The 14,242-nt window shown below is 36.7% G+C and overlaps 1 protein-coding gene across 1 annotated transcript in view; it reads left to right on the top strand.

Moving 5' to 3' along the window:
• STK3 (serine/threonine kinase 3) overlaps positions 1-14,242 on the top strand; it is a 314,477-nt gene that overhangs the window by 184,671 nt on the left and 115,564 nt on the right. Inside the window, exon 8 of the mRNA XM_059994967.1 lies at positions 6,280-6,405. Coding sequence (XP_059850950.1) covers positions 6,280-6,405 — 126 coding nt within the window. The remainder of the gene's footprint in view (positions 1-6,279; positions 6,406-14,242) is intronic.

Below are 14,242 nucleotides of genomic sequence, written 5' to 3'. Positions count from 1 at the left end.
TCCATATCAAAGTGTTATAGTATTTGTTTTAACCTTTAAACCAGGGGTCCCCAACCCCCAGGCTGCAGACCAGTACTGGTCCGTGGCCTGTTAGGAACCAGGCTGCAAAGCAGGAGGTGAGTGGCGGGCGAGTGAGCGAAGCTTCATCTGCTGCTCCCCATCGCTCCCCATCACTCCCCATCGCTCCCCATCGCTCACATTACCGCCTGAGCCATCCCCGCCACCCATGGAAAAATTGTCTTCCATGAAACCGGTCCCTGGTGCCAAAAAGGTTGGGGACTGCTGCTTTAAACGATCGAGAAAACTCAAGAGAATAAGGGAAATCTATTATATTGTGTTTAACCCATTTTTGCTCTTTCCAGTGTTCTTTCTCCTAATGTTCCAAAGTTCCTTCTTTTGTTACTTTCTTTTTGTTTTAGCCATTCATTTAGGGTAGGTCTGTGGTAACAAATTCTCTTAGTTTTCCTTCATCTGAGAATGTCTTATTTCCTCTTCATTCCTGAAGGATATTTTTACCGGCTATAGAATTATTCATTGACAGTTCTTTCAGTACTTGGAAACTGTTGTGCCACTGTCTTGTGACATCCCTGGTTTCTTATGCGAAATCTACAGCCTTTTGAATTGTTTTACCCCTTGATCATTTCAAGATGAAATGATCTTTGTCTTTATTTTCAGAAGTTTAATTATGATGTGCCTTGGTATGGCTTTCTTTGCGTTTATACTTTAGTTTAGAATTTGTTCAGCTTCTTGAATCTGTGGGTTTATATCTCTTGCCAATTTTGGGAAGTTTCCAGTCATTATTTTTTCAAACACTTTTCAGCCCTACCCTCTTCTGTCTTTCTAGGACTCCACTGACACAAATGTTAGATTTTTTTAGTCCCACAGATTCCTGAGGTTCTGTTCATTTATCTTCCAGTTTAGTTTCTCTCTGTTGTTCATATTGTGTAATTTCTACTGTTGCATATTTTGATTCACTGAATCTTCCCTCTGTCCTCATTCTGCTGTTGAGCTAGCCCATCCATCAGGTTTTCATTTTTGTTATTATATATTTTAGTTCTAAAATTTTCATTTGTTTCTTTTTTATATCTTCTAATTCTTTGCTGAGACTTTCTAATTTTTCATGTGTTTACAAGCATGTTTGTAATTGCTAATTGAGGATTTTTATGATGACTGCTTTAAAATCCTTGCTGGATAATTCTGATATCCATGTCATCTTGATGTTGGTATCTATTGATTGTATTTTCCCATTTAAGTTGAGATTCTCCTGCTTCTCGTCATGATGAGTGATTTTCATTTGAAACCTGGGCATTTTGGGTATTATGAGACTCTAGATCTTACTTAAATTTTCTGTAATAAGTGGAGTCCTCTAACACGGCTTCAGTGGGGTAGAGGGGCACCACCTCATTTCTGGCAGGTAGCATTAGAAGTCCAGGTCCCCAGCTTGGTCTCCTTTGACATGTAGGGTGGGGGAGGGGTTCCTCATTACCACTGTACAGGGGTGGGAACTCAGGTTCCCTCAGTGGCCTCTTCTGGCACTGCAGGGCCTCAGTATAGCTGGGTGGTGATGAAAGTTCTGATTCTCCACTAGGCCTCCTCTGATCCCACTCTAGCAGAGAGGGAGGTGGGGTTTCTTTACTACTGCCTGGTAGCAGTATAAGTCCAGGCTTTCTTGTGATCTCCACCGACACTCCCCACTGGGGGTGGGGAGTGATTTTTATACTGCCTGGTATAGATGAATGCCCTAGCTTAACATCTGGTTTTCTCTGATACCCCTGCAGTGAAAGGATTGGACAGCCTCCAGAAGGTAGAAGTCTAGGTTCCCCACCCAGCCTTTGCTGGTTGGGGTGGGGCATGTGCTTTCTCTCTGGTGTTTGGGTGGAGTAGAATGGTGATTGTCTAAAAGAGAAGGTGACACACTGGCTAGCTGTCCCTTTCCTGATCCTTTGGCTCAAGAGAGCAGGCCTTTGCAGGAGCTTTTTTAGTTTGTATCCATTGGTGTTTCTAGGTTGCTGGCTTCTCCAATAACCAGTCTGGGATAAATGAGGTAAAAAAAAAGCCCATGGACTCACAGCTGTGTCTTTCCTTTAGTCCTCTGGTCCCTAGTTAATCTGCCACCTTTCAGTGTCTTCCTGTGTTTGTTTTATCGTCCAGGGTTTTAGCTATACTTTAATGGAGAGGTATAGGGAAAAGTATGACTGCTCAATCTGTCCACAAGCAGAAGTCTGTCTTCAGTTCACTTTAAACTCTTGTTCTCTCACCTTTTATGAAGAAATAATTTATTTGAATTCTTTCAGTTCAGAAATTGATCATTCAGAACATGAACAAAATTTAAGAGGAAATGGTTCAAATTTTAAAAGAATAAATCTTCAAACAGCCCTACTTTTTAAAATACATGACCAAGAATGTGATAGGTTGATTTTGGGTATTCTTTGTCTTAGCATTAGTTCAGGTGGTTCAAGAATTCTTGCCCTTTTTTAGTTTATATTTTAGCTTACTCTTTTTTTTTTTTGTCCACGCCACTCGGCTTGTGGGGTCTTAGTTCCCCAACCAGGGATCGAGCCTGAGCCCCTGCAGTGAAAGCGCCAAGTCCTAACCACTGGACCACCAGGGAAATCCTAGGTACATTTAGAAATAGTGAAACTATATTGCCTTTTGGAATTTGGTGTGTTTACCTTTTTTTTTTAATTGATATTCTTTTTAAAGCTCTTCATATAATTACCTTCTTGTCTGACATAGATGTTAAATTTTTGGTTCATTTATGTTTTTTTCCCTTCGTTTTATGGCGCTGAATTGAATAAATATTCTCCTATATTACCCTCTAGTTCTTTTATATTTCCATTTTCTTTTGACTTTTAACTTCTTGATCTATCTGGCATTTATTTTGATATTTCTGTGGTAAAGATCTAGTCTAATTCTACCCACCCCACCCCCCCAAAAGAAAAAAGAAACAGCAGGCAATAAGTATTTTTTCCTCACTGATTGGAATTGCTGCCTTCGTAATATGCCAGCTTATTTCGTATGTTATATTCTATTTCCAGTCATTATATTCTGTTTTGTTGTTCTTTCCATTCTTATGCTGGTACCACATGCTTCTCTAGGCATTTAACAAAAAGATGTAACTTCTGTTTATTGATTTTTCTGCTAACTCAGTCTGATTATATTATGCAGATCACTTTATTTACTTTTTACCTGTTTTATTTCTCAGTGACTGAAAAGGAATATTAATACCTCCTATTCTTATTTAGATCAACTTCTTATGTCTCTATTTTTGTTACACATAATGCTGTACTAATATATTGAGTTTATAACTATAATATCTTTCTTTGTATTATGTCCCTTATTAATATTATATGACTCTTCCTTCATTCACTATTTTTTCCCTTCAATTCTGCTTTTTTTGATGTTAGTCTTGATATTATTTTATGTTTGACTAATATTTCATTGCCTATCCTTGACTTTTAACCCAAGTTCTTTTTAGTATGCCCCTGCAGAAATATAATTTGGGTTTATTTTATTAAGTATATCTCACATAGAAAGCACGTAGCTGAATTTATCTTATGAACTAAGTGTCTTTTAGTACTTAACTAAAATACTGCTTAATAAATGGAAATTCAACCCATTTATTTACATTGGTTTATAGTAATAATATTCCAGTCACAGTTGCCATGGTTTTTTTGCCACCTCATTTTCTCTGTTTTTTGTTGTTGTTGTTCTGTTCTTTTTTATGTTGCTTTGCATTTTAAAATTTTACTACCAACTACTTTTAAAAAGCCTTTAAAAATATTCTTTAAAAATCTGCCAATGTGTCTGATAAAACTTCTCTTCTTATTATCAAGAATGCTCTAATAGAATGGCCTTGTTCTCAAAGTACCCTTTTAACTTTATTAGCCAGTTCCTCTTTGTTGGTCAGAACCATGCCTGTAGCAGTTATGTAGGGAAAACATGAGTACAAATGAAGTAAGACATACTGAGATTTTGAGATTAGGAATGTTAAGCTCTATAGACTAATGATAGCATAACACTGTTTAGTGAGTTCACAGTGAGCTGCATGAAAGTAAGTTTGCAGTAGACTGGATGTGTACTTTGGCATTTAGCTGCTGCATAGCACAGGGCGATCAGCTCAGTGCTTTGTGATGACCTAGAGGGGTGGGATAGGGAGGGTGGGAGAGGGCCTCAAGAGGGAGGGGATATGGGGATATATGTATATATACAGCTGATTGACTTTGTTATACAGCAGCAACTAACACAACAATGTAAAGCAGTTAAAGATATATTAAAAAAAAAAAAACTATGGCTTGGAGGAATGGCTCATAATTTTTCCTGAGAAGATAAAGTATAATACAATTTGAGATTTCTGTTCCTTAGTGAAGAGGTGCAATTCTACTGGTTCCCAGTTTTTGCTGTGTTGGTCTTCCTTCACTCCTGTTAATATATAGTCACTAAATCCTTCTTAAGAGTTCTTCCATCAGATTCAGTATTTCCTCTTGACTGTGGCAGCTATTTTTTTAATCCAGGTTCTTAATAATTTGCACCTGTGTTGCAGTTTCACCCCATCTTATTTCATTTCTAAACTCTACTGCAAGATTACACTGTCACAGACATTCTTTTCCTTACACCACTCTCTTGTTTATGTACTTAAAGGGATTGTCAAGCAAAATTCAAGTATCTCATTCTGAGTGTTTATCCCTCTTGTCCCACTCTTACCTGTATCTAAACTCACAGGACAGCGTTTCTCTAAGCAGTGTTTCTGTTTTGGCTAGACATATAGACTGTGCTAAATCATCATTAATGTAACTTGTATGTCACAATAATTTTTTTTATGTTTGTCTTTTGTTTCTTATTCCAGATAATAAGTTCCTTAAGGGCAAAGATCATATCTTCAATTAGTATTAATTTTTGTGACCTTTTTACCATTGTTTCTCAGAATTTTTAACAGTAGGACTGGGATTTCTTCCTTCTTGCTCTCCACCATCCTCTAGGGCACTGTCTTTGTCTGTTTCCCAGCGTAGCAGAAAGAGAAGAAATCACAGAAGAGTGCATAGTCTCAGTGTTTTAAGGTCCAGATCAGGGAGTGGAACACAACGCAGGCACTCACACTTCATTGGTGAGAACTTAATCACAACCAACTGAAAGGGAGACTGAGAAATGTAGGATGTAGCTGGGTAGCCATAGGTCCAGCCACAACTGTATTTTGGTGGGTGACTAGGACTCTCCACCACAGGTATGTTGATAGAACTTAATTTATCTGGTGATCAGTTTATAACTGCTATAAAAGAATTTATTAGTTCTTTGTCATCGATGCTAGAATTTCTGTAATCAGGTAAAATTCTTACTCATAGTTTTCCCAAATGGTATGTTCACCATTTTAAAGCCTCTTACAAATGTCTATAATTTCTTCTTAGCACTAGAATTTTTTTTATCTTTAAGAATATTTTTGTGTTGTATTGATCTTTATGAAAATAACTCAGATGGCTTTCTACTGACATATAATTGTGAAAATTACATTTTGAAGCTGTGTTGCTGCTTCAAAATATGGTTATCTATTCCAAATTATACTTTTAACCATTCCCTCTACTTTCTCTCATGTTACTCCTCTGAATTAAAAAGTCATCAAACACCCAGGTATTTTCTGGTGGTTTCACTTCTGTTTATCAGAATTGTAACAAACTTAGATGTTTTAGCTAGATCAGGGTGGTATAGAAGTGAAGCAGTACTTATTTACTGAAAAATATTTTTCTCTTATTGCTATTTTCTACTTCTCCCTTGGAAATGATTACATTATTAAAGACATAATAAATAGAAAATATGTAAAAGAAGTAAAATAAATAGTTACCCTCCTTTTGACTACTGATTCTGGCTGTCAGCTTGTTAAGATTAATTAAAATTTGTAACAATACCAAAATCATTTTATTATTATATGTAATTTAATCACCAATCTTTAAAAAAATTTTTTTTTGTCTTTTTTACTACCTAATCTACCTAATCTGTACTTCCTTTGGACAATTATATCTGTAAGGGGAATGTAGTTTTATTAACAGGATTACATTTTTGTGTGTATGCTTTAATGGTTTTTTAAAAACTTGTAAACCTGAAAGTAAAATCTTTATTTCTAAAGCCGTTGAAATATTCTCTGTTCTTAACCTATACATTTAATTCTGGATAAAGGACCAATCATTGAAGCCTATGCTCCTGGTTCACATTTACGTGTTGTTTTAATGTTTTAAAGATGTAATTCAGAGAAACCATTTGAATTTATACCATTGAATTTTACTTTTCTAGCACCCTTTTATCAAGAATGCCAAACCTGTATCAATTTTAAGAGACCTGATCACAGAAGCCATGGAGATCAAAGCTAAAAGACATGAAGAACAGCAGCGAGAATTGGAAGAGGAAGAAGAAAATTCGGTTCGTAATTACCCTAAAAAAGTTGATCTTTTTCTTCTGAGTCGAGAATATCCTATAATTTTGGGTTTTTTCTTTAAATATATCATTAGCACTTTCTGTTTTATTGTACAAGTGAAGTATGTTTGTTCATTAAATCTCAAAATATATTTCGTTTTATTAAATGATGTCTTTTCTGATGTCTTAAGAATTAGTGATTAATGGGGAATGTAAGGTTAATATAATAGGCTTATACAGCACCTGGTATCTAGTTGACACTGAGGTGTGTTTGTTGAATAAATATTGTCTTGGATTTGGTCAATTTTATGTTATATCTTCTGGAACTTTTAACTGGTCATCAGTTATGCTGTAGATAGAGTACCACAGTAGAAGATGAGTTACTAGAGAAAGCAGGAGGGACATAAAAGGACCAGCTTATTACATTTACGTTCTATTAGTGCATCAGTGCATTTTAATAAAGTAAAAAATTATATCTATATATCGCATTTTATAGTGTCTAATGTTTTTATGCTTCATTGACGATTTTTTCCTTGTTTTAAATTATAATATTTTTTCTGGTTAAGGATATAGAGATGAATACATCTTGGTATTCAGTTAGTCATTAAATCTGAAAACACAGATATTTTATTTTTATACTGATTGGAAATGTCTTTGATAACATCATCTATATTTTCCCATAGAAGTTTTTTTTTTAATCTTAACAGTTTTTGTATACAAATCCTATTATTTTGCTAATTCAAATTTACTTTCAATTTCAGAGACTAGTTATCTAATTGGTATTTCTTTTGAAATTCTTTTACCCTTTTCACCAAGTATTTTTTAAAATATTTATTTATTTATTTGGCTGCGCTGGGTCTTAGTTGCGGCACACAGGATCTTTGTTGCCGTGTGCAGGATCTTCGTTGCGGCATGCAGGATCTTTAGTTGCGGCATGCGAACTCTTAGTTGTGGCATGTGGGATCTAGTTCCCTGACCAGGGATTGAACCCGGGGCCCCTGCATTGAGAGCGTGGCCACTGGACCACCAGGGAAGTCCCTCACCAGTTATTAAACCTTGTGTCATATGGTAGCCCAGGACAAGGAGAAGTGCGCTTCTTTTCAGAGCTGATTTATAATCATTTTCTGTAGCTATTTGGCTAAATCAGTTACTCATTTGGCAGTGACTGTGGATTGCCTGGTGAGACAGATGCTTTAAGCTTATATTCTAGATATAATTTTTTTGCCAGTGAATTCACCATTCAGAATTTTAAACAGCATCCTCATAAAGGTGGTTTTTCCATAAGTAATATGGGATGACGTAAAGATCTTGGTTCTGTTCTCAAACGGTCTTATAGTTCCCACCCTGTGTGATAATAGTTTTCGGTCTCTCTCTACAAATGATCAAATTTGTAAATGTCAGTTATTTTTTTGTAGTTTCAAAAGCACTTTCAGAAGCACTTTTATCATATTATTTGATCTTTAAAGAAGTAAGATTGAAGATGTGTATATTATTATCTCATTTTGCAGTTGACTGAAATTAAATTAGGAGTGAAGTCATTTACCAAAATTCACAGAACTGGTGAGGAGGGCTTCCCTGGTGGCGCAGTGGTTAAGAATCCACCTGCCAATGCAGGGAACACGGGTTTAAGCCCTGGTCCGGGAAGATCCCACATGCCACAGAGCAGCTAAGCCTGTGCGCCACAACTACTGAGCCTGTGCTCTAGAGCCCGTGTGCCACAACTGCTGAGCCCACGTGCCACAACTACTGAAGCCCGTGTGCCTAGAGCCCATGCTCCGCAACTAGAGAAAGCCAGTGCACAGCAACAAAGACCCAATGCAGCCAAAATTAATTAATTAATATTAAAAAACAAAACACAAAAAAACTGGTGAGGAAACAAGAATAAAACTAGGTATTTTACTTTTAAGCTTCCATCCTCCTTCATTAAGACTTTATGCTCACTTTTCAATCAAATATTTATTAGTATTTATAAAAATAAACATCACTGGATTATCAGAATTACATACTTTAATAAGATTATGTTCTCAAGAAGTCTAGTCTTTGCCCCTCTGGGGTGGTACCCAGTGGTTTTCTTTCACCTTATGTAAGCTTCTCATGAGTGCTGGACTAATTAACTGCCTTTAATTAGCTGTCATTGGAGTAGTGACTATTTTTGCTTTGCTCTTATTTTCCTATACTTAATTATAGGTTGGTTTCCATTTTTTATGGATAAGGAACTATTGCTTACCCCAGAACTTACCAGTTTTTACTAAGTTTTTTTTTTTTTTTTTGCGGTACGCGGGCCTCTCAGTGTTGTGGCCTCTCCCGTTGCGGGGCACAGGCTCCGGACGCGCAGGCTCAGCGGCCATGGCTCATGGGCCCAGCTGCTCCGCGGCATGTGGGATCTTCCCGGACCGGGGCACGAACCCGTGTCCCCTGCATCGGCAAGCGGACTCTCAACCACTGCGCCACCAGGGAAGCCCTTTACTAAGTTTTAAAGACCTTGCTATAGTCATCTCAGTTACTTTCTGCCACTTTGGTGATCTCTTTCTTCACTATTTTCCTCTCCTTCACTGAGCTCCAGTCACACTGATCTTCTTTCACATTTTTTATTATTTTAACATGCCAATGACCTTTCCTTATGCAGGGCCTTTGCATGTGCCATTCCCACTGCTTGAAACATTCTTCTTCCTTAGAACTCTTTGAATGAGTAGGTTCTCGTCTTTCAGGCCTCAGCTTTAACTATTATATACTGCTAAAAATTAGCAGTTTAAAACAACATACATTTATTATTTCATGGTATCTGTAGATCAGTATTTCAGGAGTGGCTTAGTTGTATGATTTTGGCTCAGAGTCTCTTCTGAGGTTGAGGTTTAAGTGTTGGTCAGAGCTGCAGTCATCTGAAGGCTCGACAAGGACTGCAGTTCCCAGGTAGCTCACTCATATGGCTGTTGGCAGGCTGTCTCAGCTCCTGGCCATCTGGGACACTCCATAGGACTATTTGAGAGTCTTCACAGTCTGGCAACTGGCTTTTCTTGGAGTGAGTGAGCCAAGAGCGAGAACAAAGAGGACATCTCAGTGCCTTTTATGACATCAGGAGTTGCACACTGTAAATTCTGCCACATTCTATTTGTTAAAAGAAGCTACTGGTCATAGAAAATGGTGGAGTAGGGAAATCTAAGAATCAGTGGCTCCACAGAAGCAACCATTAAGTTGGCAGAAACTGATAAGTCAAGCTTTTCAGAACACTGGAATCTAATAAAAAACTTACAGCAACCAGGGGAGTGCTTAATGAAGAAGCTTAAGAATGTTAAGTTTTGGTAAGAAAGTGTTGTGGCATTTTTGCTTTACATGCCTGCCATCCCCAATTTTTTAGCTCAGTGGCCGCCATGGGAACAGAGGTGGAGGTTGGGGGCAGGGGAGAGGAGAAAGAACCTTACTTTCAAAAAAATTGTGCTTTTGCATTTTGAGCTATCTGGCAGTTCCCTGTGGGGCTGGCACAGAGGCTTGCCTTTGTTTTGATCCCCTTAAGGTGGAGCAACTTCCTAGATGGTGTCTGTCCAAAACATCTAAATCTTCTAGAGTTAGTAAACAAGTTTAGCAAAGTTGCAGGGTACAAGATCAGCATACAAAAATCCATTATGTTTTTATACACCAGCAATGAACGACGCAAAAAGGAATTTAAGAAAACAGTTCCATTTACAATAGCATCCAAGAGAATGGAATACCTAAGAATAAATTTAGCCAAGGAGGTGAAAGAATTGTACAGTGAAAAATATGACACATTGCTGAAAGAATACCTAAATCAGTGGAAAAACATCCCATGTTCATTGATTAGAAGACTTAATATTGTTTAAACGGCAGTACTCCCCAAAGTGACTCACATATTCATCTAATCCCTATGGTCTTTTTTTGCAAAAAGGAAAAGCCAATCTTCAAATTTGTATGGAGGAAGGGGCCCCAAGTAGCTAAAACAATATTGGAAAAGAACAAAGTTGGAGGATTCACTTTCCAATTTCGGAATGTAATACAAAGCTACAGTAATTAAATCAATGTGGTTCTGGCATGAGGACTGACATATAAATCAATGGAATAGAATTGAGAGTCCAGAAGTACACCCATACATCTATGACCAATTAATTTTCAATGAAAGTGTGGAGACCATTCAATGGAAAAAGAGAGGTCTTTTTAACGGATGGCGCTGAGACAGCTGGATAGCCACGTGTTAAAAGCGTGAGGTTGGACCCTTACATCTTATCATATACAATGACCTTTTAATATAAGGTCTAATTGGATGAATCAGTGACCAAAATATAAGAGCTAAAAGTTTATCACTTTTCATGCTGTTACTAACCCTCTCTTGAGTGCTTCTAGCTTCTGCCCACTGCCCCGTTCCAAAGCCATCCCATTGTTTTAGGTATGTGTTACATAGTCTAGCGCACATTCAAGGTGTGGGGAGTTAGGTTCTACCTTTTGAAGGGAAGACTGTCAAAATATTGTGGACAGATTTAAAAATCGCATCAGGTTTTTATGATTTCTTAGTTTTCAAATAAGCATTTATACTGTCTGGAACCAAGCTAGTGTTTCTGGATGAAACTATTATGTTGTTTTTTGTTGTTTTAATTGAAATTGTAAGAAAAAATTAAGTCTTGACAGAGTCACACACTTTGAGCAGTGTTCACACTCTTTGCTTTAGATTATGTTCTCAGGCAGTAGTTTCTATCTTGAGGTCATTTTGTCATTTGTGCTCTGAATATAAATAAATATGCATATGCACAGACACATGCAATTTATAAGAACAATGAGATATGCAGAGTGGATCTGAAGCCCTCTTACAGTAAGAGTATGTTTCTACATTGCCATTTGTTTTTATCAAATTTTTAAATCAGTAGTCATGTTCTCTCAAACTTTTATTCACACTGAAGGCTGAAAATCTTACATAGAGTTTGTCTTCATACTGTTCATTCCTTTGGTATTCTCTTGCAAATTGACTTAAAATTGAATTACATATACAGTTTTAAAGTAAAACAGTCAAATTCTCATAGCTACATGTCTCTTAATGTTCATGGCCAAATTGTCATTAAAGTGATACTCTATTTTTCATAAGAGTCAAACATTTTCATAAAATTTGCATTTATTTCTGACCAAGTCAGTACAAAGTTGGACATAGTTTGTCTATATAAACTGTAGGCATACAGGACTTTTTCTTGTTCTCATTCAGATTATACTAATATATCTGTAGCATTCAAGGTGTGAGCATGCATTCTGGTAATTTATTAATTATACAATAAACAATACATCCCTATGTAGTTCTTCTTTAATTTATTTTTTATTTTTTTTTGGCTGCGTTGGGTCTTTGTTGCTGTGCACGGGCTTTCTCTAGTTGCAGAGCACAAGCTCTAGGCACACGGGCTTCAGTAGTTGTGGCACGTGGGCTCAGTAGTTGTGGCACACAGGCTCTAGAGCACAGGCTCGGTAGTTGTGGTGCACAGGCTTAGTTGCTCCACGGTATGTGGGATCTTCCTGGACCAGGAATCAAACCCGTGTCCCCTGCATTGGATTCTGAACCACTGTGCCACCAGGGAAATCCCCCCTATGTAGCTCTTAAACTGTAATTCATCGTTGATTTTTAAAAGATTAGTTTTAAGTTATCTGGTATGGCTTATTAAAATATTATATAGGCACTTATGTTTAAATATTTACACAGTACAAGTTACTGCTTGCTGATTTTAAATAAAATAACAAGGCAAACACTCCATACGTGGTACACTGAATGATTATTTAAAAGTGTAATGGATGATGTTAATAAATTGAATTTATAAGGCATAGAATGCACTATTGACAAGTGGTCATTTTTAAAGTAGATTAGAAGATTGATAAGGAGTTTGCAAGAATTGCTTTGTACTGGAGCTCAGGTGTTTCCCATGTCAATAACAATGTTACTTTAAGTAAAATACAAGGAACTGAAAGACGTGGGAGAATGTTAAAGTAAGTAAAATGTTGAGCAAAAAGTGGGATACTTCTTGATGTTAGGCTTGCTTGAGAGCTTTTCACTTTTTTTTTGAGAGCTTTTCACTTTTATGCATGTAATAGGCCTTTTATTTTCACTTTCAAAGGTGTCATTTTATTTCATATTAATTTAGTAATGATTCAAAGAAAAAGATTTTGTCTACTAACTGGCTTTAGACCATGTTTTAGAGCTTCTGTCTTTGGAAAAGAAATGAGGACTTTCTGGTGATTTCTTTTCTGAACTTTTCTGGTCTGAACTCTAAACTTGTCAGGCTGCTGTCCTTAATGTCTGAGGGATGGCGTATCCCCTCCAGTTGTGATTCACTGAAACAGTAATTCTTAGCATGGGTGTCGGGAGAAATGCCAGGGTGCTTGGGAAAATCCACATCCCTACAGGTGGTGAGATGGCCTCCGGGTGAGTAGTCTCAGAATCTTCCATCTTCCCCCTACCCCTGTTTAATAAAGGAACTTCAAATCAATCTCTCTCTTGAGAATCTTTTAAACTGATAAATAATAGAACAGCATCAGAATCTGCCCAAGTCAGTCCAGAAGCTTCTAACGTATCTAATTTGTTAAATTTGGGGGGTGGGGAGGGTAGAATTTATCTAAGAGCAGGACAGACTACTTGGACTAAAATCCTGATTCTGTTCCCAAATAACTGTCATTGGCCAAGTTACTTAACCTCTCTGCTTCAATTTCACTATCTGTAAAAAGGGGCTAGTGATAGATCATACTTCATAGAGTTGTTATGGGGATGTAATAAAAAATATGTATATCTTCACACTTAGAACAGTTTAACACACATAATATGCTCGATAAAGTTTAGCTTCAGTTTTATTAGTGCTACTACTTATATCACCACTGCTGCTATTATTTTAACATTTTGTCTGGGTGTTTTGTTTTTGTTATTATTTTGTTTGTTTAGTTTTTGGTTTCTTTGATGATAATTGTTCCTGCTGCTGGTTTTGCTACTCTAAGGGCCACCAAAATAACATCACTTACCAGACTTGAACCAGTATTTTGAAAATGTCTTTTTAACTGTTTTAAAACAAATTTTAAATGGTCAAATGTGCTTGGAAGAACTGGTAGAGATTTTTATAAACTACTTTAAGCTTAAAACCAGTAAAGATAATTTTAAAATTTATTCTCAGTCCTTCTTAAAAAGTAAATTAGATTTAGTAAGGAACATTTATATTTGAGATAACGTTATTGATCACAAACTGAAATTCTTTAAAAGAACTACTTGTTATTTCTCATTCTCCCCATATAATTAAAACACAATTCTAAAAAAATCCCTCTCAGTGTTTAGATAGCTGTGAGTATGTAAACATCATAATATATTATGATTACATATTTTTTATGTTTGTGATTTCTGGAACGAGTAGTTGTCACGGTTTTTGTTACTGTTGTTTGTTGCTGTTAATTTTTCTGTGTACCTATCACGAATTTGTTCTGAAACGCCACATTCCCGGACTCTCTGCAGAGGCTGTAAAGGCCTCTGTGTATGGTCAAACACAAATAATTGTTTAGTGTCATACTTTATTCTTGACTTATTCTTTCTCTCCCTCTATCTTCCTGTAATCTGAATGCTGACTTTCTGGAGTCTTGAACAGCTCTTCTCCTAAGACATCACCCCCCAGCCCCTTCAGCATCATCCTGCAAATTTCCTTTTCTCTCTTCTCTAATGGATCCTATGGTTTCTGGATCTTGTCTTTCTTGTTTTGCTTCCTTACTTTGATGCACTTTATCTCCCAGGAGCTTCCAGCCATTAGCAGGTTTTTTCACAACTTGTATATCTGACCATGTCTTTATTCTATCTTTACTGTTGATTGATTGAGTATAAAATTCTGGATTG

This window comes from Delphinus delphis, chromosome 17 (assembly GCF_949987515.2).
Source record: "Delphinus delphis chromosome 17, mDelDel1.2, whole genome shotgun sequence".
NCBI classification, from domain to species: Eukaryota; Metazoa; Chordata; class Mammalia; order Artiodactyla; family Delphinidae; genus Delphinus; species Delphinus delphis.
Note: the sequence above shows the minus strand (reverse complement) of the source record. Positions and strands in the feature narration are given on the sequence as shown.